Genomic DNA, 25,908 nt, shown 5'->3' with positions numbered 1-25,908 from the left:
TTGTAAGTTCACTATAGTAGTATTATCTTTATTGAATTAATTTAAAGCCAGTCTTTAATAAATCTAATCTGCAGATTTTATTTAGTAATAACTAATCTGTTGTCAAGAAAAGTTTGGATTTATGAATGGGATTGCAGAATTCATTGAAGGGTGAAACTCTACTTTACCTCCATTATGAATGGAATTACCTAATTTATTAGCATGTGAAACTGTTTAAAAAGTTATTCTAGTACACTGTACCTGTTTTATGAATGGAATTGCCCAATTTATTGGAGGTGAACACTGGAGCTGTATTACTGTACCTGTGTCATCACATGCCATATTGCACTTCTTTATTGATGACATGCATGTCATATTTTGTATTCTGTTGAGCTATACAATACAATTCTGTATACTATTGTTAGAAGACCATCACACGACTGAATAGGTACATTTATACTACACTATTGTACAACTCCCTGATTGTATTACTGTTCTGTACCTACTACTGTATGTTGCTATCAAGTTCCAAGTTTTCAAGTTAGTGTTTTTTTAGATTTGCCTATTTTTCTGTACTGTAGTAGTGTATATAAGCGTTTGTGTTATATTTTTCGTTCAATTTAATAATAAAATAACAGATTTCTTTCTTAAAAAGCAATTTCAATGAGATTTGTTTACAATAAACTTACTAAATAATGTTTATTTTGGTTTGTGGTTTTGAAATCATTATTGATACAAATTGAATATTCAAAATCAAATACAGTTATTCCAAATATTCAAACTAAAATAAATAATATTGTAAAGTAGTTATATTCTATTCAAACTAAAGTACAATTTTGTCACCACAAGTGGTAATTGATTTAAGTGATTAGGATGAGACAAAAACTGTTGACAAAGCTGAAGTATTTTACTATGACATATATTATATTTTTATTGAAAGGTGTAGTGGTTGAAAGCAGTTTACATACAGTAGAAAAGGAATTTTCTTTTTTCTTTTGGAGGATAATAAAGTTGTTTAAATCTTGAATTAGTAAATACAGTATAAGTTTGTGTGATAAGTATCACTCAGTTAAATATTAGTACTGTATAAAGGTTCATCTGGATCTCTGTGTATTCATATAATTTTTTCTTTTGGATGACCCAAAAGAAAAAAATATATGAATACTATCAGTTAAATATTTAGTTTAGATAAAAAAATACTATGGCTCTGCAGAAAGTTAAAAAAAGTAGCACAGTATATAACGATACTAATAATAAAGATACAGTAGTGTGTCTGTAAGTTTAACAATGTAAAAAAAAAGTAAAGTTACTACTCCAGTAGCCTGGTACAATATATATTTTTACCAGATGTAAAAATTTATGAAATTTCCGTACAGTATTTATATTTTAAAGTCTGTCATTTATAGTTGATTAGTCATGGTGCTAGCTAGTTGAGATCTAGAAAAATAGTTGTTCAAAAGGGGACTTAACAAGCAAGATGCTAAATACATAAAAGGTAAGAGGAAGGTCAACCAAATCTAGGAAGGTCAAACGAGTCAAGGATTGCTGGTTCCATGGAGAGGCATTTAGAACATCAGGACTCAGGAAGGATATGTGCTCAGGATATGCTTGACTCTTGTGGTGGATCATTCCTTATGGAGATTAAAGAATGGTCGTATGACGATGATAGGACGATTAAAGCTCCTGTTATGGGTTTTCCTGTTGCGAGTTTTCCTAGTAGGAAGATATCATTAGGAAATGTTTTATTGATAACATTTATAAAGTTCACAGTAACATTAGAACATGTTTGCATGGAACAGTTAGATTACATCAATGTTGATTTTTTTCTAAGTACTTTAACTTTATGAACTTAGAAAAAGTATAGTTTTGAAGAATCTTGAAGTATGTTTGGTTTTGTGGTAAATAGTATAGACTATATAATACAATATTTGATCTCGAAATTGAGATTCATACAATTAGTTATAGTGTCATTCATTAGTTTAAATTTCATTCGATCGCTTTGCAAAGTAATGTTGGGATGGTGACCCTGTAGTTTCACATCAATGTTGATTTGTTGTTGTTGTTGATATCGGGATGAGTAACAGAGGTGTGATGTTGTGATTCTCAAGTTTTGATCTCCTCATCATATGTGACCATTTAAAAAAGAAAAATCTCTGTTTGCAATTTGTTTTTCTAGATAGATTGTCTAGATTTGTATCAGCAATTTTTTTTTATAGCATTTTGTTCTTTTATTTTATCAGCAATTTTTGTTTGTTTCATTCAGGTATTCCCTAAAATATTCAAAAAAAAACTTTTCATTCAAATACAAATGGACTTTTGCTTTCTTTTTTCTGTCCTCCTTGAACATTACTTCCTATAATACTCCACATGATTGTTTATTTTCTTATCTTGCTTGTGAATACCAAGGAAGAATAAATATTACACCAAGCCACACAACCACAACATTACATAATTAGGTTACCCATGCAAAGAATGGTAGAGTCCTCCTATGGGCTGACTTCATATTGCAGATTGTGGTTTAGTGGAAACTATAAACAGTTGTATACACCAATCACATTGTTTGTCATAAATCACAATTCACTTGGGATAGTACAATCAGTATCAAGGTAGAGGTAGAACCTCCTACATTCTGATGAATATGTGGTTTCCTTGTGTAGTTTACAGTACTATTAAAACACAGAGGTAAGTGTTGTAGTTGTGGTTGGTTTTAAATACTGTATAAACTGTAACTTGTAAGTAACATTACAATTGCTGTATTGTTGAAGCCTAGCCTGCAATACCACTCCAAGTCTCATGTACAACAAAATACCGTAGATAATTCCTGACTGCTAGGCCAGGGTAACTACTGTACTACCATACATCCATAGGATAACTACTACTACCTACCGCCAGAATAATAGGATAACCACAGTCCTACTGTTGCTTGGATAATTAGTGCCGTACCGTACCGATAGGATACTATTACTACTGCTACTGTACCGCTAGGATAACTACTGCTACCTACTACCTACCATACCACTAGGATACCTACTACCGTACCACTATGATAACTACTAGTACTACTATTAGTACCATACCACTAGAATGACTAATAATACTGTACCAGTAGAAAAACTACAGTACTACCATACTACTAGTACCGTGGCACTGGTACTGTGGCACTGGTACCGTGGCACTGGTACCGTGGCACTGGTACCGTGGCACTGGTACCGTGGCACTAGTACCGTGGCACTGGTACCGTATCATTAGGATAACTACTACAGCTAGAACAATTTCCTTTTGCAGCTGGTGTAGGCTCTCTTCATTTAGTACTTCCATGAATGTAATGTATGTATTGTTGGGGTCATGAACGCTAGTTGTCAACATTTGTGAAACTAACCTTGGCAGCCATCATCCACCCAGCACCCCACGCCTTCCCATCTGCTTTTAAATTGTATACATTATCTACCAGTTTAGTCATTATTGTCTGCTGTACATTGTCTAGTGGTGGTTTCCTAAAAGCACCCTTAACCTTCTTCTAGTGTACAGCCAAGATACTATCATCATTATTCTTGTCACTCATCTTTTTAATCAAGGTCTATTGCAGATTATCCTATTGTCTGTGAACCTGGGAATTAAATCCGTGTTTTCCTTACCTGGGAATAATCCAGACAAAATAGTCTTTTTTTAAATAGGAACAATGCAGAATTCACTCTTTATAGAAGTATTTGGCATGGAGTTCAGACCTGTGTAGTGTTGTCATCACTACCTGGGGATATTCCAGACATAGCCACTATTGTTTTGAAAACTGGGAAAATACAGAAATTGGTCATTTTCCTGACCTGGGAATAATATAGTGTTTTCCATATACAGTACCTGGGAATCCGTTTGCTCAACCTCAGAGCTAATGTGTTCAATTGTAGCAATTACTATGATGTCTATGCTGTACATAGAAAAAGAAATTATTTTTACAGTATAAATGTACTGTATTGTGTATGTAGAGTATACAGTATTTTGAAACCACAGTGTTTTGATGACCTGGGAATAATACTGTATTTTCCATACTATATTTTTCAACCTCAGAACTAATGTGTTCAATTGTAGCAATTACTATGATGTCTATGATGTACATTATGAAATTATTTGTACAGTATAAATGTACTGTAATTGTGTATGTAGTGTTTGTGATGCGGTTCTTGGAATGGAACAATGTGTGTCACAGTCATAGTTTTTGTCTTTCTTTGAAACACCCAAAATCATAGTATTTAACTATATTTGTTGGATCATGCAAGTAAATCATAATTCTGTCAATATATTACCTTTTAACATTATTCAGTGTACCATGTTATAAAGTTTGAGTACAATACAAGGTTTACCTTTTACACAGTCAGACACAATTGATAGTATTTCCTATAAATAACAATGCATTGTGGGTGTCAGGCTATTATGGTTGCATTTTTCCACTAAAGAATAAATGCGTACAGTACATACAATATTCTTATGTTAATTATAGCAAAGTTATAAATAACAATTTTGCCATTGAAAACTGTTTACCGTGACAAACACCTTTGATGCTAATAAAATGACAGCTTTTCATACTTTTGAAATTCAATACATAGCAGGTTTTATTTCATGATTTTTTGTGAAACTGTCAACTATCAACATATTTAAAGTTCTGTCTAAACTATCAAACTAGGTTTACAAAAAAAATGTACCCAAATATGGTAGTGAAATGCTTAAATATGGTAGTGATATCATTATCATGTTCATATATGGGCACATCACATAAAGTTTGATAAGTGTAGACAGAGCTTATGTTGATAGTTTTTAAGGAATTTGTTTTAAATCACCGTTTGATGTGGATTTCAATTTTTCTGCATTTTAAATTATGACCATGAGTAAATATATCTTTTTTTAAAGGTAACATTATTTTTCTTTTTTTAGTAACATTTCAACTGCATTGCACATAATTTATAAAATAATGTGACTGAGAAATATATAAAAAAAAGATTTTTAATTATGACCATGAATAAATAAATAAAAATAATAATTCATTAATTTTGTTCATTTGCGTTTCCTCCCACCATAGAGCTATGAATTAGAATTTATAGCTCCATGCTCCCACCACTTTCCTCCCTCTTAAAAATGGATTCTTGTCGCCTGAATTTTTATATATACAATACCTCGTAGCCACACGTGGCCACAAAGTAGCCACGAAGCTGGAACGTGGGTACGGGATTTTTAGTTGTACTGTAGTACAGCAAGGACGTAGACACATTTTAAATACTGTACAATACTGTACATGGTGGAATACCCTTTGATGGGTTGTGATTTTGCTGCAGATAAGGAATGCTGATTGGTTGATTGGATAATAGTCTGCTGGATTCAATGACATGATAACCCATCCATTCACTAACTCCTGACCATTACTAATGGGGTCAAAGGTTGACCATAGTCTATGGTGAAATTCACACATAATAAAATACTGTAATTGCCATGGCTTATTCTAATTCATTCAACAAACTCAGGCAGTTAATCACAATTTATTTTGTTTTTGTATCTTTAATCATTTATTAAAGTAATTCTTTAATTTTGCTTTAAAGGGACTGTTCACAAATGGAATACAGTATTATTAAAAGTTATTTTGTTTCTAAAATACTATGCTTTATTAAATTAGCATTTTAGTAAATTTGTTTGTTTTACATCATTTGTCCTCAATTGAGGAAATTTGGATTTATGCCCTCTACAGACCCACGGCAGCAGTGCCTACCATGATTAAAAGGCAGGGGGCTGAGGTAGACCACTACTGGTCTCTTCTCAAAGATGCAATGGGTTTTATGATGTGCACACAAGCCAGATGTATACACTGGACATCTCCAGTTCGGCCGTTCCAAGGCAAAACCACGTAACTCGCATTTTTGTCAATTTTGAGATTTTTACATTTGGGGAATTATTACAAATTTATGAACAACCTGTAAAAATTTCAGGTTTCAGAGATCATTATTTTTAGAGATAGTACCACGTATCTTTAAGCAAAAAACAAATAATTCTGGTATTTTCCAAGGCAAAACAACGTATCTACCAGATACGTTGTTCTGCCACGGAAATGCATACGATTTTCACTTTAAATTCTCACAATCAGCTAAGTTACGTAATTTTGAGACAGAAACCGCTGATGCATGACGATATGCATAGCAACGATCTTAACTAAAAGTAAAAGATATATTAAACAATACTAGGCTTATTTAGGCTAGACAACTAATTTAATGTATTAAAATTTATTCTAAGAATTAACTATATTTACGAAAAAGTTCAGGCAAGCTTGAAACTAGGCTAGGCTATTATTTTTGACAGACCTATCTAATCTAGCCTACGCCTAGTACCCCAGTACTGTCATTGGAACTAGGCTAGGCCTAGCCTAGTAGGACGGCCGTCTTTGCATTGTTGTACATAGGCCTTCTAGTAGCAGGCTAGGGGGTAGGCTATAACATAATAATGTAAGTAAGTAAGTCTATATCATAAATAGTAGATCCAAAAGGCTAAGCCTAGCTTCAAATGCACTCTTTGTTAAGACAACCTAGTTCGTAGGCATCATTAGTGATCGCAGCCCTCCCTGTTGTTCAAAAAAGTTTCAATCCATTGTTTTTAAAATCATCACAGTTACGTTGTTTTGCCATGGAATGACCACAGTTACGTTTTTTTGCCACAGAATATCACAGTTACGTTGTTTTGCCTTAGAAATGACTTTCATTCTATACACGTCATTTCCAAGGCAAAACAACGTATCTGTTAAAAGTGGTAATAACTTTTGATCAAATTGATTAAATTATTTAACATTTTGTATTTAATAATAATTATTATTTATATATACTCATGCAAAATTTCACATCATTACGATAATTTGTTGTTGAAATGCAAACACTCAAACTTCAATTCAATTTTTCTCGAAAGGCAACATTTTGTAGTTACGTTGTTTTGCCTTGGAACGGCCGAGTTTTAAGACCTTATCTGATTCTGAAAAGACTTAAAATAATGGTATACTGTAGATAAATAGTTTTAATCGTAAATTGTAGTGGTTATTATTTGCAGATGCATTTGATGGTATTTTTGATTTTACATTCATTTGTCTTGATTTATTTGCACAAAAAGGATCTCAGTTTTGTGCAAAAATAACCTTTTTATGTAATCACATGGTTTTTCTAGACATGGACATTCCAAGCTGGTATTCTATCATGTATTCATGTGTCAGCAGCCAAAGCATCGCTCCAGAACTTCCTGGAATTGTTTCATAGTTCAGGGATCATCTTGCCACTCGACCAGACATTTCAGAATTTACAAACAATCTGGCAACCACTCTGAAACCAAGAAATATTTATTATAGGTCACATTTTAAATTCTCAGTACTTCGCTTTCAATCCTTGATGATTAAATTATGATAAGAATACTGAAATACGATCGATTTACTTTCAGTATTAAATATAATTGTATGAGATGGTCCCTGTGATGGTTATGATTCTTTCAAATATTATTGGAGTATGATTGTATTCAGGGATCCGCTCGGAAGTCTGATTGATGACAGGAAATTTGTGTATTTAACCAGGAAACTTAAATAGGGAAATGCTTCGTACCAGCACAAGCTCAATATATTTGGCAAAGTAAACATTAGGTTTTATTTTAAGTGCGAACGCACAGCAACGACATCTACCGTGTGATCAGGTCGGTAAACATTACTTAATGCACCTTTAATTACGCGCTTAGTTCGTACTAAATTAACGCAAGGATCTACCGTAATTAAAATTTCAAATTACATCTTGGATCGGAACCAAGTTTTAATATGGTTCAACAGATCTGTTATCATCGTCATGTTACGTTAATGACCAAGGCTGATTTACATCAATGCCGATTAATAGCATTGTACGCAATGTAAAATTATTATCAGATATGTTAATGTAATTGTTTATTTGTTGTTGCGTTGTATAGCCATAGCTCAGTATTGATATTGTGCATATAACATATAATCCTAAAATTGTAGGATTATATGAAATATGCAATTATAAGTAATTATTGATTGGTGCATACTATATAATATAAATTGCATCCTTTGGTATTATTATGTAAACATAAGCAGAAATATTAATATATATATTTAGCTATTTTTGTTACAGAATAAATGCTGTCTCAGAATGCAATGAAGATACAGTATTAAGAAATGTAATAAATTTCCCATAAAAAACGTAAAATATAATTACACTATAACTATAAATATTGCTGAGTTCAGTTTAATTAATTAATGAAATTTTATTAAGTAATAAATGTGAATAATATTGGCTTTTTCTCATGTTTTATTGCTTGAAATGAAACTAACTGTTAGCCTTGTATCACAAGAGTCTGAGGAACTTCCTGCAGATAATCACTGATGAACTGACGCAGGACCCATGATGCTTCACTCTATCTTATTGAGAACACAATATGCAAATTAGTATCTCATTTGCGCTTCAGCATTCATAAAAATTTCCCCCTTCCTTCAAACATTTTGTTTAAATATTGTAGCCAATTTTGAATTGTCACTGATGAACTGACGCAGGACCCATGATGCTTCACTCTATCTTATTGAGAACACAATATGTAAATTATTATCTCATTTGTGCTTCAATATTCTTAAAAATTTCATCGCCCCCCTTCCTTCAAACAATTTGTTCAAATATTGTAGTTAATTTTGGATTGTCACTGTTAAACGTACGCAGTACCCATGATGCTTCACTCTATCTTATTGAAAACACAGTATGTAAATTAGTATCTCATTTGTGCTTCAATATTCTTAAGAATTTCATTGCCCCCCCTTCCTTCAAACAATTTGTTCAAATATTGTAGTTAATTTTGGATTGTCACTGTTAAACGTACACAGTACCCATGATGCTTCACTCTATCTTATTGAAAACACAGTATGTAAATTAGTATCTCATTTGTGCTTCAATATTCTTAAGAATTTCATTGCCCCCCCTTCCTTCAAACAATTTCTTCAAATATTGTAGCCAATTTTGGATTTTTAAAAATTATTAATCAAGGTCTTTTGCAATTCAGTATCCTGGACATTTGAAAGTACATCTTGCGTCCCTGCAATATTGTGGAAATGTTTAAATTCTGTAATAATCATGTGCATTGATTCTGAGAAAGGTCCACAATTATAGTGATGTTTTTATTACATTTTAATCAAGTTCAAGTTCAAGTTTTTTATTACATTTTAATTAAACATAAGTTAAATCCTATTTTTAGACATACTAAAGCTCGCTGTCTACACAATCAAACTAGTTTGACAAAAAAAGTGTGATGTACCCAAATATGGGAGTGATATGTTTAAATATGGTAGTGATATGACATCATCATGTCCATAAATAGGCACATCACATTTTGTTGTCACATAAAGTTTGATGATGTAGACAGAGCTTAATTAATTATAATATATTTCCTTTCATGTTTACAACATGTCCTTGTAGCTTGTTTAGTTTATTGCAGGATTTCTCTTAAAAAATCTATTTTTAGTATAACCAACCCAAACCCTTACTTGATATTAATAATCAAATAATCTGTTGTTTTTAAAAGTAAATAAAAAAAAAACATTTTTAAGATACTGCTTTAAAATTTGTTTGTTAATGAAAGTACTTAAGTCAGTGAAAAAAGATGGCAGCTTAAAATAGAAACAAATAATAGCTAAAATAGAAATACATAAATGTGGACTTCTTTATAAATTAAAATTATATATATATGTATTTATATATTTTATTTTGAATAATTATAAAAAAAATAAATAAATAAAAAAATAAATTTGTTTGCTAATGAATGTCAGTGAAAACAAGACGTTAGTTAGTTAAACTTCATCTTCTTAAAACAGAAACAAATAATAACAAAAAATAGAAAATAAACATAAATGTGGAATCCTTTTATTAAAAAAGTTTATTTTATTTAAATATTTCTGTGACCTAATTTAATTGAACTTTCACAATCATTTTTTCAAGAAAGTCTAGGTTTTAGGAATATATTTTGATTTCTCACGTAAACGTTAAATTTGATATCACAGAAGGTGTCCGTTTGCGCTCAACTAACTTCATCATCACTAGTCTTATCAGTGCTTTCCACATTGCTTCTAAATTGCCATGTATTTTTTTTTCTCTGAAATTCTAATTTGAATTTCTTGGATGTCTACAAGGTAAGGGCATATTATTCAAAACAAACACATTATTTTGGTCTACTATTATTTGTTGTATGATGATTTGAAATAATATAATGTCACTACAGTATGCATATTTTTGATAAAAAATAGTAGTGTACACTACACGTAATATTACTAAATTCAAAGATATTTATTCAACATTGTACTGCTAGATGAAATAAATAGAAAACACGGAGACACTAATATCTAGACGTAAGTGGCGTCTTTTTTATTTGCATACATTGCACGCATCAAATAGGGTGTAGACTCTTTATATCTGGATTGTTCCATTGTTAGTCCAAGTTTTACGTAAGTAAAGTTACTAGTACAGTTACTATATTTTGTTCTACCAGTTACATTGCCAAACTCTTTTTTTTGTATTGTTCTCTCTTTTATTTGGAAGAGAAGACCTAAATTCGGTTTATTTAGGTAAAGTGGTACACCACTGTTTGTTGGTGTATTTTGTGAGATATCAAAATGAATAATTATAAATGTTTGAACTTTGAATAAAAGTGGTGAGAGAAATGTTAATCTGCTTTTCCAATTCTGTTTTGATTGTTATTTTGTATTACTAAACAAAATTAATAAAATATGTTTAAAGTAATTTCATGCAATTTAATTTGTTTTTAAAAATTAATATAAAAATGAACTGTCAGATTAGCAGACTGTAGGAACAATTTAAATATTGTTGATCATTCTTTATTCCCTCTGGGTAAACCCAGCCATCTGATTACGCTTTGATACTTACTGTAATATTAAAATGTCTATCATTGATTTGTTTGTTTACTAGTACTTGATATTTACGCGTAAACAGTAGTAAGGTCATGCATAACGGGAAATTCAATTTCTGGTCAGGAATTTATAAAATAACTAATTTAATTCCGTTATCTCACGAGAAATAGGCAAAGATTTGCCGATACTCTCCGGATGGGCATGTCTACCGTTGTCTGTGTGCTGTTCGCAGTGCGTGTTCATGACTCGCTTAGTAGTTCCGTGGGGTTTTCTTGAACGCTGTTTATAATCTGTGTTAGCGTGGGGCTCATTTCCACTTTTCACTACGGAAGCCTTTTATGAAAGTAGATCGACAGTTGCTAGGATTTTAGGAAATGTGTTTCTAGCCTTGTGTTAACAGTTCGTTTGCATTACTACTGTAGGTATAGTATTATATATTATATTATATTTATAATTTATAATTGTCAGGACATTTTGTCTTTTAAATAATTTGTTTTTCTGATAATATTGGTAACATTATATTTCCTAATTCTTTCAAGTTAAAAGTTAGTTTGGTGAGTTTAAGTTTAGAATAGTATGAAGGAATAGTTTTTCTGATAATATTGGTAACATTTATAATTCTTTCAAGTTAAAAGTTAGTTTGGTTAGTTTAAGTTTAAAAATGTTTTTTCTACCCATTCAATTTCTAAATGGCAAATAATATTTTGCAGAACTTTAACTTATGAAACAAGCTTTCTGAAATAAAAATTAATTAGAAAAGTAGGAAAACTTAGTACCTATTAATTATTATATCCTAGCTATCTTAATTTTAAGTATGTATACAGTATTATATTTTGTTGCTTAACAATAACATTAAAAAAGTAGTAGTGAAGCTGTAGGTTGGTGGTTAACATGCTTTCCGTCCAATCCCAAGGTCCAGGGTTCAATCCTGACCTAGTGCAAGGTTGTAACTCACAACCCTTTCAACGCCACTCCCTAAGTCGCAAATGAGACTTAGTTTATAAGCACGATAAATTAGAAAGTAGTTTATCCATCATCTATACAGTTTTTCGCTGTTGAATGCATATGAAATACAAAAATAAATTTTAAAAAAGTAAGAATGTTTTGTATAAAATATTTCTGTTCACTATTTCCACTAATGACCTATTTTATTGACTCATTTCGAAGTGTTAATCCATTTCTTTGCTCTAAATGTATGAATCAGGTTTTCCTGCTGCAAATTCTTTGAATTAAAATCTTAATTTAAAAATTAAACAAGTTTTATTCATTTAATTCTTCTTTCTACAACTTATATTGATTCTGGCAGCAAGCTTTTACAAATTTCAAATGACTGGAATGTAGTTTTGTTCTAGTAGGTAAAATGTTTCCCATTTCCATGTAATACAAAGCAAAAAAGTTTGTGAACATCAGTGTTCTCTTTCAGTGTTCTCTTTCAGTGTTCTCTTTCAGTGTTCTCCTTCAGTGTTCTCCTTCAGTGTTCTCCTTCAGTGTTCTCTTTTAGTGTTTTCTTTCAGTGTTCTCCTTCAGTGTTCTCCTTCAGTGTTCTCTTTCAGTGTTCTCTTTCAGTGTTCTCCTTCAGTTTTCTCCTTCAGTGTTCTCTTTCAGTGTTCTCTTTCAGTGTTCTCTTTCAGTGTTCTCCCAAATCACAATCGTTAATGGATATTTCTTGTAATTGTTGTGATTAGTTGAAAAAAGAAAATATTGATATTGATGGAGGCCATATAGGTAAAATACCAAATACATAGTCAAGCAGTGGAAACGATTTTTGTGTTTAAAACACAATTTTGCCAGTAACTAAATAAAGAACTAATTATAACGAGAAATTTAGAAACACGATACAATAAAATGAGCCAAATCAAGTTTTTTAATGTCCAAATTCTATGTAAAAATTATACTACTTAGTCATAAACTTATTGTAGTCACACTAACTATTGTGTTCTACTAACTACGTTGTTTTAACCTATTAAACTGTATATATGTTATACACTGCTACTGTATTACACAATGTCCTATGTCTTGTGGCAACTTCTATTCCGTTGTTGGCAAGCATTTACTTAAATCATGCCTTCCTACGGTATGTAATTCTACCCTCTGCCTGTGCGTCAAAGTTTGACAGAATAGCTAGGCCAGTTGCCAGCTTTGACAGACAGGCTTCCGTTAAGCCAAAGGAGTTGTTTACTGATGTTGGAATTGACATGCGGGAGCTCTTTGAATCAATTAAATGATCCTAATTAAGGGCTTACGATGCAAAGGAAGTTGGACTTCAGGAAATATAACAATTTTAAAGAGTGAAAAGACGACAACTTGCGGATAAAATTAATTAAGCGAACAATATATAACATTAATGTTTAATCTGTTTATTTTTTAGGTTTACCGAATTTCCACTTCTGTTTATTTTGGTCTTTTGAATCTTAAAAACATTGTTTTAAATTTATTTATAATTTTATTTTTCAGAGCAACGAGAAGAAGTGAAATTGCTCCTTAAAGATGGGCCATCAACACAAGGTACAGTATTTTTTTTCTCACCAGTTAATATTGATATTATTGTCATTAAAGATATATTGTCCCCCTAAAAAACATTTTTTTTATTTCAAATTTTTTTTTATTAGGCCATTTTAATGTCACATACAGTTATCCACTATGACCAAAAATTGGATCGAAAAACAAATTATTTACTTGAAAGCAAAATGTAATTTAAAGCAATTCATATTTTTGGGGGAAAATGCATCTTTAAAGATAAGATATAAAATACAGTTAAAGTAATATTTATCTTTAAAATTACAGTAAAAAATAATACAGACAGAATAATTGACAGGAATTAAATAATGAATTAAGAAATAAACCCAAATACACCTGCTTTGACAAGCAAACATGAAAAATTTGATTTTAAAAGACACACAAATCCTTAGGAAATTGTGGAAAATACTCTTATAATAAAAAATCCAATGAAGAATGTATTTATTATCAAAAAAATGGCACCAAAATGGCGTGAAAATAATGATTATAGAGTTATGAGTATTGACAGAAATATCATAATGACATTTGATCTACCAGTGCGAATCTAATTTTAAATCTCGTAGCAACTTTATTTATAATGTCAGTAAGCTATACAGTATGGCTCCACAGGATTACAAGTATAAATACATTTCTAGTAGTTCGCAGACGCTCAAATCATTTTTAATGTAATATTATTATTAAAATTAGAATTAACGAAAAGTCTCATCCTATCTAGCAATTATTCTCACTTTTTATTGCAATTTCAAATCCACAAAATAAATAAAAAATGGTATTCTGTACTTAGGTATTAATTTGTGTGTACAGTATATGAGGGTATGCTGTCAGTGGCGGATCCAGGATTTTGAAATAGGGGTGCCCAGGGCCTAAACGTAGTGAAATGAAGTACTGAACTGCATTACAATTTGTGAAATTTAGAGGGAACTGGGCCGGCTGGCCTCCCCCACCCCTTGAATCCGTCCCTAACTGTAGTTGAACCACTTCAGTGATCTCCAATGATATTATTGTGATTGTGTATAGTATTAAAGACAAATTGATATTATTAAGTCAAAGTTTATGTACTCAGAGTTCAATGTAAAATTAAGAATATAGAATCATATCTATAAATACACTGTGAAGTCACACCAGCATTTGTCACAGTGTACATAGTGTCCAAGTGACAATTTGGCAGTTACATATGTATTGTCTCCCAAAACATGTAAAATAAAGATTAATAAAGTCAGACTTTGAACAGATTATTTTGTAGTTTTAATAGGTTTTTGGTATAGTTTATATTTTTTTAGTTAATTTTTTTTTTCACTTATAAAATGACACAATAAATGGTTAAATTAAACCAAAAACCCATTGGCTGGCAGCCAATTTGACTATTTAAATTACAGTTTTTTATTTTAGGCGAATACATTTTCTTTTCAATCCAATTTTTCAGAGGACAATACATCTTTAAACTTAAGTAATGTTAATTTTTAAAAAATCACTTATACTGTATTTCAACGACTATGAGGTCTACTATTAAAAAATAAATTAAACAAGTACCATACTCCGATCTGAATTTCAGAACTGTAATGAGATGAAGAAAAGAAGCTTTTTTTATTCAAAAATCTTAAACATTTTTGTCATTGCACCTAGTGTACAGAAGGCTGATCCTTTCTATTAAGTCTGTTCTCAATAGAGTGTGTCTTTTCCTGCTGTCTGGAATTTGTCTGCCATCTAGGCAGTCATAAATTTAGAAAAAAAATGGATACAAATTGTCTTTCGGGACCCAATACTTTCACTTAATTAAAACCGGGTTTAACTTTTTTTATCCTTCTCAGAACACTCATTCTGATGGGTTATAATTGGTGCGATGGTAACCCCATAACTATATGTAGGTTATCATTGCTTGGGAGAACCCTGTGGTCAGTTTGTCCCTAACCGTATGGCTACAGACAGTAATTACAACTTCCTATACTTTCGTTTAATTACACTGTGCAGTAGCTACAATGTTTTACCCTAGAGATTCAGAAAGCAGCATGTATGAATGTCATGCTACATGTCATGTGACATCCATTAGTGCAATTCATAACTTCCTGGATCTTAAAGTTATTAAACATAAAATTCATGTTTCATTTTTATGTTATTAGTAATTAATAGTCCATTGCATTTATTAAGATTTTATTATAAAAGTAATGCGTACAGGAGAATGTGGGAAGGAACATCCAGAGGGGCATATAAGCCCTTGCTTTAAGCCCAACAACAAAGTAAAAACAAAGTAAATACAAATTAAAAATAATTCTAACAATATTTTTTTCTGTTATATAGAATCTGGCACTGGAAAACCATCTTCATCTGGCGGTAAAAGAAAAACAAAAAATCGGAATACCGGAGAGAGAAAAACCAAGCATATGAAAGTTTCTGGAAAAGCTAAAAACAAAAGAATGGTTCATGGATTAAGAGAAAAAAAGAGCACTGACAAAAATGTGACGCAATTACAAGATAAAGGAAACAATAATATGCAGATTCCAACCAAAGATACTGATGTTAATCAACAGTTAATTGAACAACTATCAACTGAACCTGCTAAGAAGGACAAGTATGATTTAATAAAGGAGAGGAGTGCACGGACAACAAAACAGACTCACCCGAAGGAAAACTCTCCAAAAAAAAGTCCTATTAAAACTGGACATCATAAGGTTATTATGCCTCAGAAAGGAAGCCTGGATCTTCCACAAGACACTGGACAATTTATTGAAAAAGATAAAGATGCTGCTGTAAATACTGCAGTTGTGCAGAAAGACACTGAGCAAGAAGCAGCAGACAAACAGCAAGCTTTGGAAGCTCTGCTTCATATATCTGGTGTCGAATTGAACTCATTTTCTCAAGAGAAAAAAGAACCACAGGTAGTAGAAACGGAGCAAAAATATACTGAGCACAAAGAGCCTGTCAAGGAACAAAATGATGTTCCGCTTACACAGGCTGATTCACCTGAACAAGAAACAAATGCTAGTTCAGAATCTAGCAATGTTTTGAGAATTGATGAAACAGAAATTGGTGTGAAATACCAATTGAAATCAGACTCTTTAGAAGAGCAAGGTTTAAAATTAACCTACACTGCACCAACTGCAGCTGATTACGACTTAAATCCAGTTAGTTATGGTGTTTACAGGCCAAATAGACCTAAATCTGTTATTACACTCGATAAACAAGATACCGATTGTTCAGAGTTTGACAAAGATAAAGGAAAACGCATCGGAAAACATGTTTGTGAGTTTTGTGGGCGAAGATGCCTGAAGCCCAGTGTGTTAAAAAAACACATTCGTTCTCACACTGGAGAACGACCATATCCGTGTATACCTTGTGGATTCTCCTTCAAAACAAAAAGTAATCTTTATAAACATCGGAAGTCGCACGCTCATGCAATAAAAGCAGGAATCACTCCAAATCTTGAAGGCATTAAAGTTATTGAGGATGATGAAAATGACTCTGAAGAAACAGAAAGCGAAGATGAAATGGAAATTGATGAAGGAGTCGATACAATAAATGATGAGTTAGATGAAAGACTTCATCAAGGTAAACACTTTGAAAATATAGCTAAAGCTGCTGTGGAAGAATCGCTATATATTGGGAAGAATTTGTCAGGCATTCCTGGACAAACATCATTGTTCTCTGGTGAGGCACCTCACACACCTGCAACGATTGGAAGACATCGTTTGACACAAGAGTTTCCATTGAGTAATCCATCACCTTCAGAGGCACGAGTAATGCAAGGGGAAATCTATATGAACAGAGAAAGAATAATTAAAAACTCAGTTACTGAAAATCAGAGTTTATTAACCATGTCAAGCACACCTTGTACAAGTCTTTCACCAGTTGTAAATAAAGGAAGTAAAACTGACAGTGATAAGTTATCAAGAGAGCAATCGCAAGGAGATACAGGTTGTGGACAGGTGTTAGATAACCTCCGCTCAAAGGATGTGGCTGGATTCCGAATTGACATGGAAACTGGACGTGCAATGCCTATACTTCATACACAACTTGGTAGCTCGGATCAACCTGATGCAGTTAGTGAAAATCCTGAAAAAAAAGTTGATGATAATTCAGCAAATAATGATATAGACTCTGCAAAACTAATGATACCACTTACAAACTTTAGCATTGTGAAATCAGGTGGTCAGTTTCATGTGCAAATACCAGTCCAGGGAATATTAGAGTCTGCTATTGTGAAGGAATCCGAGAATTTACTAGCAGATAAAACAAAAGATGTTTCTGGTATTCATGAGAAAAGAGACTCTATTGACATTGAAAGAATAATTCAAAGAACACCAGCTGAAAAAATTGTGTCAAATAAAGTTAAGACACATCTGCCATTTTTTTCTGTTGGAGACGCATTGAAAACAACGCAATTTAATTATACATCAACAGATTCACGTTTAAGAACTGTAAGTAATGAAAGCCAAACTCAACCAAGATCTAGATCGATATCGGAAAGCATTATTATGAGTACTCAACCACATTCAAGAAGTTCACAGGGCCTGCCATTTTCAACAACACCATTTTCTCAGGTTTCAGTTGTAACTTCTCAATTAGGACAACATGGTACTATTGCAAGCAGTATGTTTGAGGGTAATAAAATGTGGCCTCAACCAAAAACAAACTTAATCTCACCAAGAAAGATAGCAACTTCAAGTCCAGTTATACAATATTCTCCAAGCATTTCAGAAACAAAGAACAATAAAACTGGTTTAGATTCAAGTATAGTTACAAACAAAGTGACTGAATCTTTTTCTCATTCCAGTCACAATAAACCTCCTTACAAAATTTATCCTGCTATAACTCTGCCACATGAAAATTCACCGTTGTTGTTAGCAGGAACAAATAAACATACTCTTCTGCCACAAACAATGGTTTCACAAGGTTCTCGGCAACAACCAACAAGTAACCAAAGTTATTCAAGGTATCAAACATTGGAAGAAACTCAAGCAGCATTGAGGGCAGCACAACCAAAACTATTCAAGCGACGAAAGTATAAATCTGAAGGAGACTCGATGCCTTCTGAGTTGAATCTTCCGAAGAAACGTGGAAGGAAGCCCAAGCATGAAAGAATTGCAATTGATAGAGTGCCTACACCAACAAGACCCATGGCACCTGTTCCATTTCTGCCGACACTTCCACCAGTACCTCAAAGTCCTCTTGCTATATCAACAGCAGGTACAACAGTCAAGACACCAATGCTTTCATCTCTGCATTTTGCACATTTTCCTTCACTGGATAATGCATCAATTAGACATTCCATGCCTTCCCCTTCAAGTTCTGTAATTAATACAAATACACGAATCTCTTCAAGTCTCTCAATTCCCGGACCATCATCAAATATTCGCTCGAATACACCATCATCAATGTTCTCAGGGACAACGCAGTTTACTTCTGTTCAGAGTGCACCTTATACATCATACATTTCTACAACTGTAACATCAAGAACACAAGGAGTTTCTGCAAGAGTTCAGAACTATTCTAAAATTGTAAAAGAGGTTTCAAGGACACCTGAAGTTCCAACATATCATCCAATTAGCCTCCAGTCACCACTTCCTGGCCCATCGTCTTCAATAAGTGGTTGGCCAAAACGACAAAGAGGTGTATCTCCTAAAACACAAGATTATGGTAGGCCTAGACCTCTTATGCCAATCTCTGATATGACACCCAGATCAGGAGGAGATGGAGATGACAAGAATGCAAGACACAACATTGAATCAACTGTTAGTCCTGAACTTAAACAAGCTTTACCTCATCCTGGCTTATTAAAAATGTCAGAAAGGTTAATTCAACCTAACTTAGGAGGAGACAGTTTAAACCAGCCAAAGTTAGGATCAGATGGTTTAAGCCGACCGAAGTTGGGATCAGATGGCTTAAGCCGGCCGAAGTTGGGATCAGATGGTTTGAGTCGGCCGAAGTTGGGATCAGATGGTTTGAGCCGACCAACTTTAGGATCAAAACCTAGTCGAAAAAATCTTACCTTAGACATTCCATCCTTTGGAAGCTTGAAACATCCGACAGTTACCAAGGCTAGTAAATGCACAACACCAATTGAGTATGTTGCAAAGACTTTACTTTCACCAGAGGCATTTTCAATCGCACAATCTGTAGTTAAGTTGGCATCTCCCATGAAAACTAAACCAGATGGTACTCCTACTACACCAGTGGAGGCTGCAAGAGAATTGGGACGTCTAGCTGCTCATGCTGCTTTTGCCAATGCTGGAGGAAAGGTGGAAAACATTTTGAGTCCAATGATTCCTTCGATGACTACTTCGCAAGGATCTATTGTTGTGGGACCTATTACAACTCCAACTACATCAGGACCACAAAAACAATTCTTTGTTCTACCATCTCCATCGAAAACCCACAATCCTGGTTTTCCTTCACCATATGATAATTTATTACTGAAAAAACAGGTTCCAGTTATAACAACTTTTTCAACTGCATCTCCTTCAGTTAGTGTTCAGACTCCTGTACAGACACCTCAGAAGCCACCTGTTTTATTTAACACAAGCCCGACATCATCGCAGGTGATTTCACCAAAAATGAGATCTCAACCAATCCTTCCACATTCATCATCAACAGTGCCACAGACTGAATACCACACAGTTATCAATAAATCTTTTCAACCAAGTCGTTCAAGTCAAGGTCAAACAATAGCGTTTGTTCATGGTTTACCAACTTACCAAACAAAGCCCAGACTACGGACAAGTGCTTTACATAAGATCGATGAAACGGTTATTACCAATGAAGGAGTTAAAACTATTCCAACACCTCTCAAGTACCTGTATAAAAATGCAATCGGAAGTCATAGCAATACAACACCTATGTTTACTTGTTTGTATCGTACTCAGCCAATGTATGTAAAACAGCAATCAAACTACAAAGTGTCCATGTATTCTAATTGGAGATCTGGATCGAACAGCCTGCATCCACTTGGTATGAGCTGGAAAGCTCATCTAGGACTTAATGACTCCAGTCGTAACCGTAGACCAAGAATGGTTTACATGGTGTCTCCATTATCGAAAGATCAAAATGGTATCTTGACGCATTCTAGCATGTGGAGAAGGGAAGACCATCGCACAAACCAGCATCACATTCCAAATATTAAACAGCAGCAAACAGAGTCGTCCTCCAGAAGAGAAATTAATGCAAGCTTTCCTCATAAACTCTTTCGTCACGGCAGAACACACCATCGAAGAACAGAAAGTGAGTCTGCTGTGATGGATTGCAAATCGAAAGAAAGGAAAATGAAAGATCTAGGAAAGCATGAACCTTTAAGAGTTCCAATCTTTGAAGGAGGATTTAAATCTAATGAGGAATATGTTTATGTCAGAGGTAGAGGAAGAGGAAAGTATGTTTGTGAAGAATGTGGAATTCGTTGTAAAAAGCCTAGCATGCTTAAAAAGCATATAAGGACACACACAGATATGCGACCATATAAGTGTTCAATATGTAACTTTGCTTTCAAAACCAAAGGAAATCTTACAAAGCACATGAAATCAAAAGCACACAACAAAAAAACCGTCTCAACTGGGGATGATGCAGATCTTGGTAATCTAGATGATGATGATGACAGAATCGATGAAGATGATTATGATAATGATCATCAGTTCTCTGATGCAGATGAGAATGAGGATACTGATTCTGCTGATGGAGATTCATCAGAAGATGATGAAGAAGAGGATGATGAAGTGGAACCCAGAGCTTTAGAACATTCTTTTCTTAGAAGGAAAAGAAGTCATGGTTCTTTACCAGACATATCTGGTTTTGCTGGAAGTAGTGAGTACCACTTTTCATCTATTGATGCAGGTAGTTTACCGTCTCTTCATTCAACTAGAGCAGAACAAAACTCAGATTCATCTGATGGAATACCAGCTAGACGTTCTTTGAAAAGGTCTTACAGTGAAAGTTTAGATAAAATCAGAAAATCCGACAATCTTCAAGATTCCTTGAAATCTCATTTCAATTATTTTACTGTAGAATCTGGCAAAGCAGAAGAACGAAAACCAACAAGATCAGAGGTCGTTGGAAAGCTTACACAACATCTAACCAATAAGAACCTAGAAAAACTAAGAGCTCAAACTCAGAGCCAGCCTTTGGTGACACCTCAGAACATGCAAAGTGGTAGTAATAAATCATTTGATATTACTCAGTTACCTCTGCCACGTACAGGAATCCTGCCAATGCCAACATTCCAACCAACCTACGGTTTGTCGGTCTTAAATATTAATTCTGGATTTCCAAGTTTTGGGAATCAAGAGCCGGCACATTCCATTCCTATGGGATCAAATTACAGGATATCGGCAAAGATCCACGAGGCTGCTAAATTTGAGAGCTCACAGGTAAATTCAGTATCAAAATTAGAAGAAACAGACATTGCTACCAGAAAAAACGTTGCCCTCCCAATGCACACACCATTTCAGAAAACACATATGGAAGCTGCATCAGCAGAACCCAACAGATTCAAAGCACATTCAGAGGTGCCTTTGAAGAGTGTACCAGGTACAGAAAGCATTCAAATAATTCCACCTGGAAGTGTAGGATCAGTCTATATTCCTGTGTCTTCTGTTCTCCAGTGCGGCATCATTCCTCCAACAACGGCACCTTATTCCTCGGGACAGTTTGTTTTCACATTTCCTGTTTCTCATCCGAACACAAGTTCTGCTGAGCCTGATGTTGTATTACCAAGTCACCATGCAAAAGTAAAGGTAACTTTTTTTAAATATTTTTTTTGAATATATATAACACAAAAGATAACAGAATACAGATCCTTTGTACTGCATCCTTTTAGATTTCACTATAAAGAGTACAATGAGCAGCTTTTGAGAAATCTTAAAGATGTATTGTCCCTCAAAAACATGAAAAATGAAGATTAATTAAATTTGACTTTGAATATTGTAGTTTTAATCAAGTTACAAATTCAACCAAAAACCCATTGGCTGGCACGCAGCAAATTTGACAATTTTTTTGCTTTAAATTAAATTTTTTCAGGTAAATACATTTTTTCCCCCAATTTTTGGTCAAAGTGGATAACTATTATGTTACATTAAAATGGCATATTCAACAAAAATTTTGTCAAGAATTATTTTTTTTAGGGGGATTTGAAATTTACTTTATTACATACTAATAATGTATTATTTTTATATTAATCCAGGAAGTTCAAAGTTCATCACCAAGGATACTATCGGCAAAACCGAGTGACCTTTCACCAGCACAAACGAAGATCTCCACTTCACACAATACAGATGAAAGAAGCCATGGTTTTCATAAAATGCCATTTTCAGGAATAGTAGCGAAAAGAAAACGGTTACAGGCCAGTGAAAATATCTCATCTGCATTTGCACGCCATGAACAAATACCTGATGAAACATTGAAAAGGTTAAAATATGGTAACCCTGACATGAACTCCGACCTGCAATCATTAGTGAACACTTCAAGGATCTCTCTGTCAAAATCTGGACTTCACCATATTATAGAAGCTCCGCAAGCTCAGTTTATACCACCACCACTCCCAGAATTATCCAGCCATCACTCACCAGTACTTACATCTTCATATGTCAGCAATGTATCAAGAGTTCCTCTAATTTCTCCAATGACGCCTTCAAGAATGTCTCAACTACCATCGACGATTCTGACCACTTCAGAGGTCAATGCCCCTCTAGTGCAACACAAACAACTCGAGTCTTACAAAGAAAAACAATTTATGCCATCTTCATCATCTGGTGAAGTTAGTAAATCAACGGACACAGCTCACAAAAGAATTATCGAAATTGATAACAGTGATGCTGAAGGCATTCCGTCACCCACAGCCACAAGAGGTGGTTTTCACAAATGTAATGTTTGTTTGAAGGATTTTACAAAACCTAGTCAACTTCGCATCCACATGAGAACTCACGCGGACGAACATCCTTTTAGTTGTGAAGAGTGCTCACTGTCATTTCGCACAAGAGGTCTGCTTCAAAAACATGAGCGTTCTCCCATTCACTTCTCCCATGTTGAAGCGGTCGAACTATCAACTGAAAACGCGGACGATCCGAGACCTTTCAAATGTAAAGAATGCTCAATCGCATTTAGAATTCCCGGACATCTTGCCAAACACCTGCGTTCGAAAGGACACATCATGGCAATGGAACGTCAAGGGAAATCGCCGCGACATCGGTTAGGAAGTATGGATGGATCACCGACGAAAGACGACAGGCTGGATGATCATGAGGATGAGAATACCGATAGTGCCAGTGAAGGAGAACATGAGAAAGTTGTAGTAGAACATGTCCAACAGGTTGAATACATCCACCAACCTGATCATTCTGATTAGTATTTACCTTCCTTCTTATATCATTCCACTTATTACTAAATTTATTTTCAATTATTATTTATTCAACTTTCAAAAGGTATTAGGATGTGCTAATCTTCCAACAATAAAATACTAGAAAATGTTTATTTTCTACCTATGTGTTTTTGTAAAACAATACAAGGTTGGAACGACCAGAAAGATAAGTTTAAAATACTTTGATTTTACAAAAAAGGTAGATCATATATAGAGTACAGGATATACTTAAATATATTGGCATACAAACAATACTACAGTATTTTAAAAGTTATTATAATTTAATTTTTAAGTTTGATTTATTAACTATTGTACTCATTCAGCTGAAGATGTATAACTAAAGTTTTAATGGATTCAAATTTTAAAAATAATTTGAAAGGTATGAGATCAACAAAAACTATATGTCAGTTCAATGCCCACCAAAGAAATACTAAATATTATTTAATAATTTATGCATATAACAATGTACTAAAGTGTTCATCCAATCCACGGTATCTCCCAAAGTAATATAAGTATATAAATATTAAAAGTACAGTACAGTAATATAATAATATATATGTATATGGGAGAAATGTCTAAAAGTAATAGTTTATTTGTTTTCTTTTAAACCAATATATATATAACATATGTTACTTTATGGTATACATGTATGGCTAGGCCTATTGACTATTTGATGTATTTAAGAATCTGTTTGTATTCATTATATGTTGTCCAAAGAAACAAAACATAACCATAACAAATTAAGTCATTAAGTCAAAAAGGCTGTTAACTAAACAATTTATTTTATTTTTCTCATTATTTTTAAAATCAATCAATTGTTACATAGTTAACAGAAAATGGTCTATTGCAACGACTCTGTAGAATTATATAGTTAACTTTCTTGTTTTATTGGTTTTTTTTAAATACTTAATGTTATAATTAGCTTTCAATTTTTTCAGTTTACAGACTATTGTTTTAGAACAATCGATTAAAACATTCAAATCCATCATTGATTAATACTACTACTGCAGTAATTAAGATTTTAGAAAGACTACTGCAGTAACCAATATTTTAGATCAATAATCTTAATTCTATTTTATGCATATTAGATTTTGAAGAGATCTTCAATAGATTTTTAAAGTCTTGTTATTTTATTTTCAATTGAAAAAGTTTTACTATATTTTGGAAGCTGTATATTATTTTCATGGACATTTTTCGTCACTACCTCGCTAACAATGTACTTCTATCTTCAAAGTTCACTAGTACACCGTCAGTATACCGTAAAACTTCGAAAGAAAGAAGCCCAGTGGGCTTAATCTTGAAGAATATTAAGGGCATTCGGTTACAGTGTAATCATGTCAGTACTTAAAACTACAGCTTATAGTCCATGGGCTGGAGGGGGTTACCGTGCACCCCCCCCACAGTTAAACTTCTTTGGTATCATTTTCTTCCCACGGACATATAGAGTGAAAAAATCGATGTTAACAAGAAAAATATAGGGATGCATTGTATGTACTTGCGTCATTTGTAATGATCATCAGTGTTTTATCTTCAAATATTTTTTGGGGTAGGGGGTAACATTTATCCTAATAACCCAAGAATCCAACATCTAATTAGTATTATCTTAGTAACATTGTGTAGCATACATCTTTTAAAATCTTTTAAAATTTAAATAAAATTAATCGGAAGATTATTAAGGTCAGTAGAGGTCAAAGGTCATTGACCTTTTGCAAAATGCAAATTTTTCCCAAAATATAGATAAATTTCAATATCGTATCTACAATTTTCAATATTTTTTATCTTAATTGTGTTTTACTTGTGCTTACTGACATATTGAATAAGAAAATATATGTTAACAAGATAAAAATTGCAGTTCATTATATACAAATTGTTATTTTTTATTGTTAAAAATTGCAATAAAAATACATTTTTTGGGGTAGGGGGTAACAATAATAGCAATAACCCAAGAATCAAACATCTAATTAGTATGATCTTGGTGTCGTTGTGTAGCATTCATGTTTTTTAATCATATAAAATTTGAATAAAATTAATCGAACCATTTTTAAGGTCAGTAGAGGTCAAAAGGTCACTGACCTTTTGCAAAATTGCAAATATTTGCCATAATGAGATACATTTCAATATCAAATCTCCAATTTTCAATATTTTTTATTTTAATTGTGTT

General features: G+C 33.2%; 1 protein-coding gene across 3 annotated transcripts in view; it reads left to right on the top strand.

Annotated features, from left to right (window-relative positions):
* Window positions 1–25,101, top strand: part of LOC144841099 (uncharacterized) — a 34,879-nt gene extending 9,778 nt beyond the window's left edge. The window contains exons 1-4 of one of the 3 annotated variants that reach the window (XM_078697285.1): window positions 2,425–2,661; window positions 13,352–13,402; window positions 15,710–22,128; window positions 22,575–25,101. In XM_078697285.1, coding sequence (XP_078553411.1) covers window positions 15,793–22,128; window positions 22,575–23,735 — 7,497 coding nt within the window. In that variant the 5' untranslated portion in view covers window positions 2,425–2,661; window positions 13,352–13,402; window positions 15,710–15,792 and the 3' untranslated portion in view covers window positions 23,736–25,101. Of the gene's footprint in view, window positions 1–2,424; window positions 2,662–13,351; window positions 13,403–15,709; window positions 22,129–22,574 lie in introns of those variants that run through there. The other 2 variants (XM_078697284.1, XM_078697283.1) reach the window with 2 other exon arrangements.
* Window positions 25,102–25,908: the final 807 nt, after the last annotated feature.

This window comes from Antedon bifida, chromosome 4 (assembly GCF_963402885.1).
Source record: "Antedon bifida chromosome 4, ecAntBifi1.1, whole genome shotgun sequence".
Lineage (NCBI taxonomy): Eukaryota > Metazoa > Echinodermata > Crinoidea > Comatulida > Antedonidae > Antedon > Antedon bifida.
The sequence above is the reverse complement of the archived record's forward strand: the minus strand, read 5'-3'. Positions and strand labels throughout refer to the sequence as shown.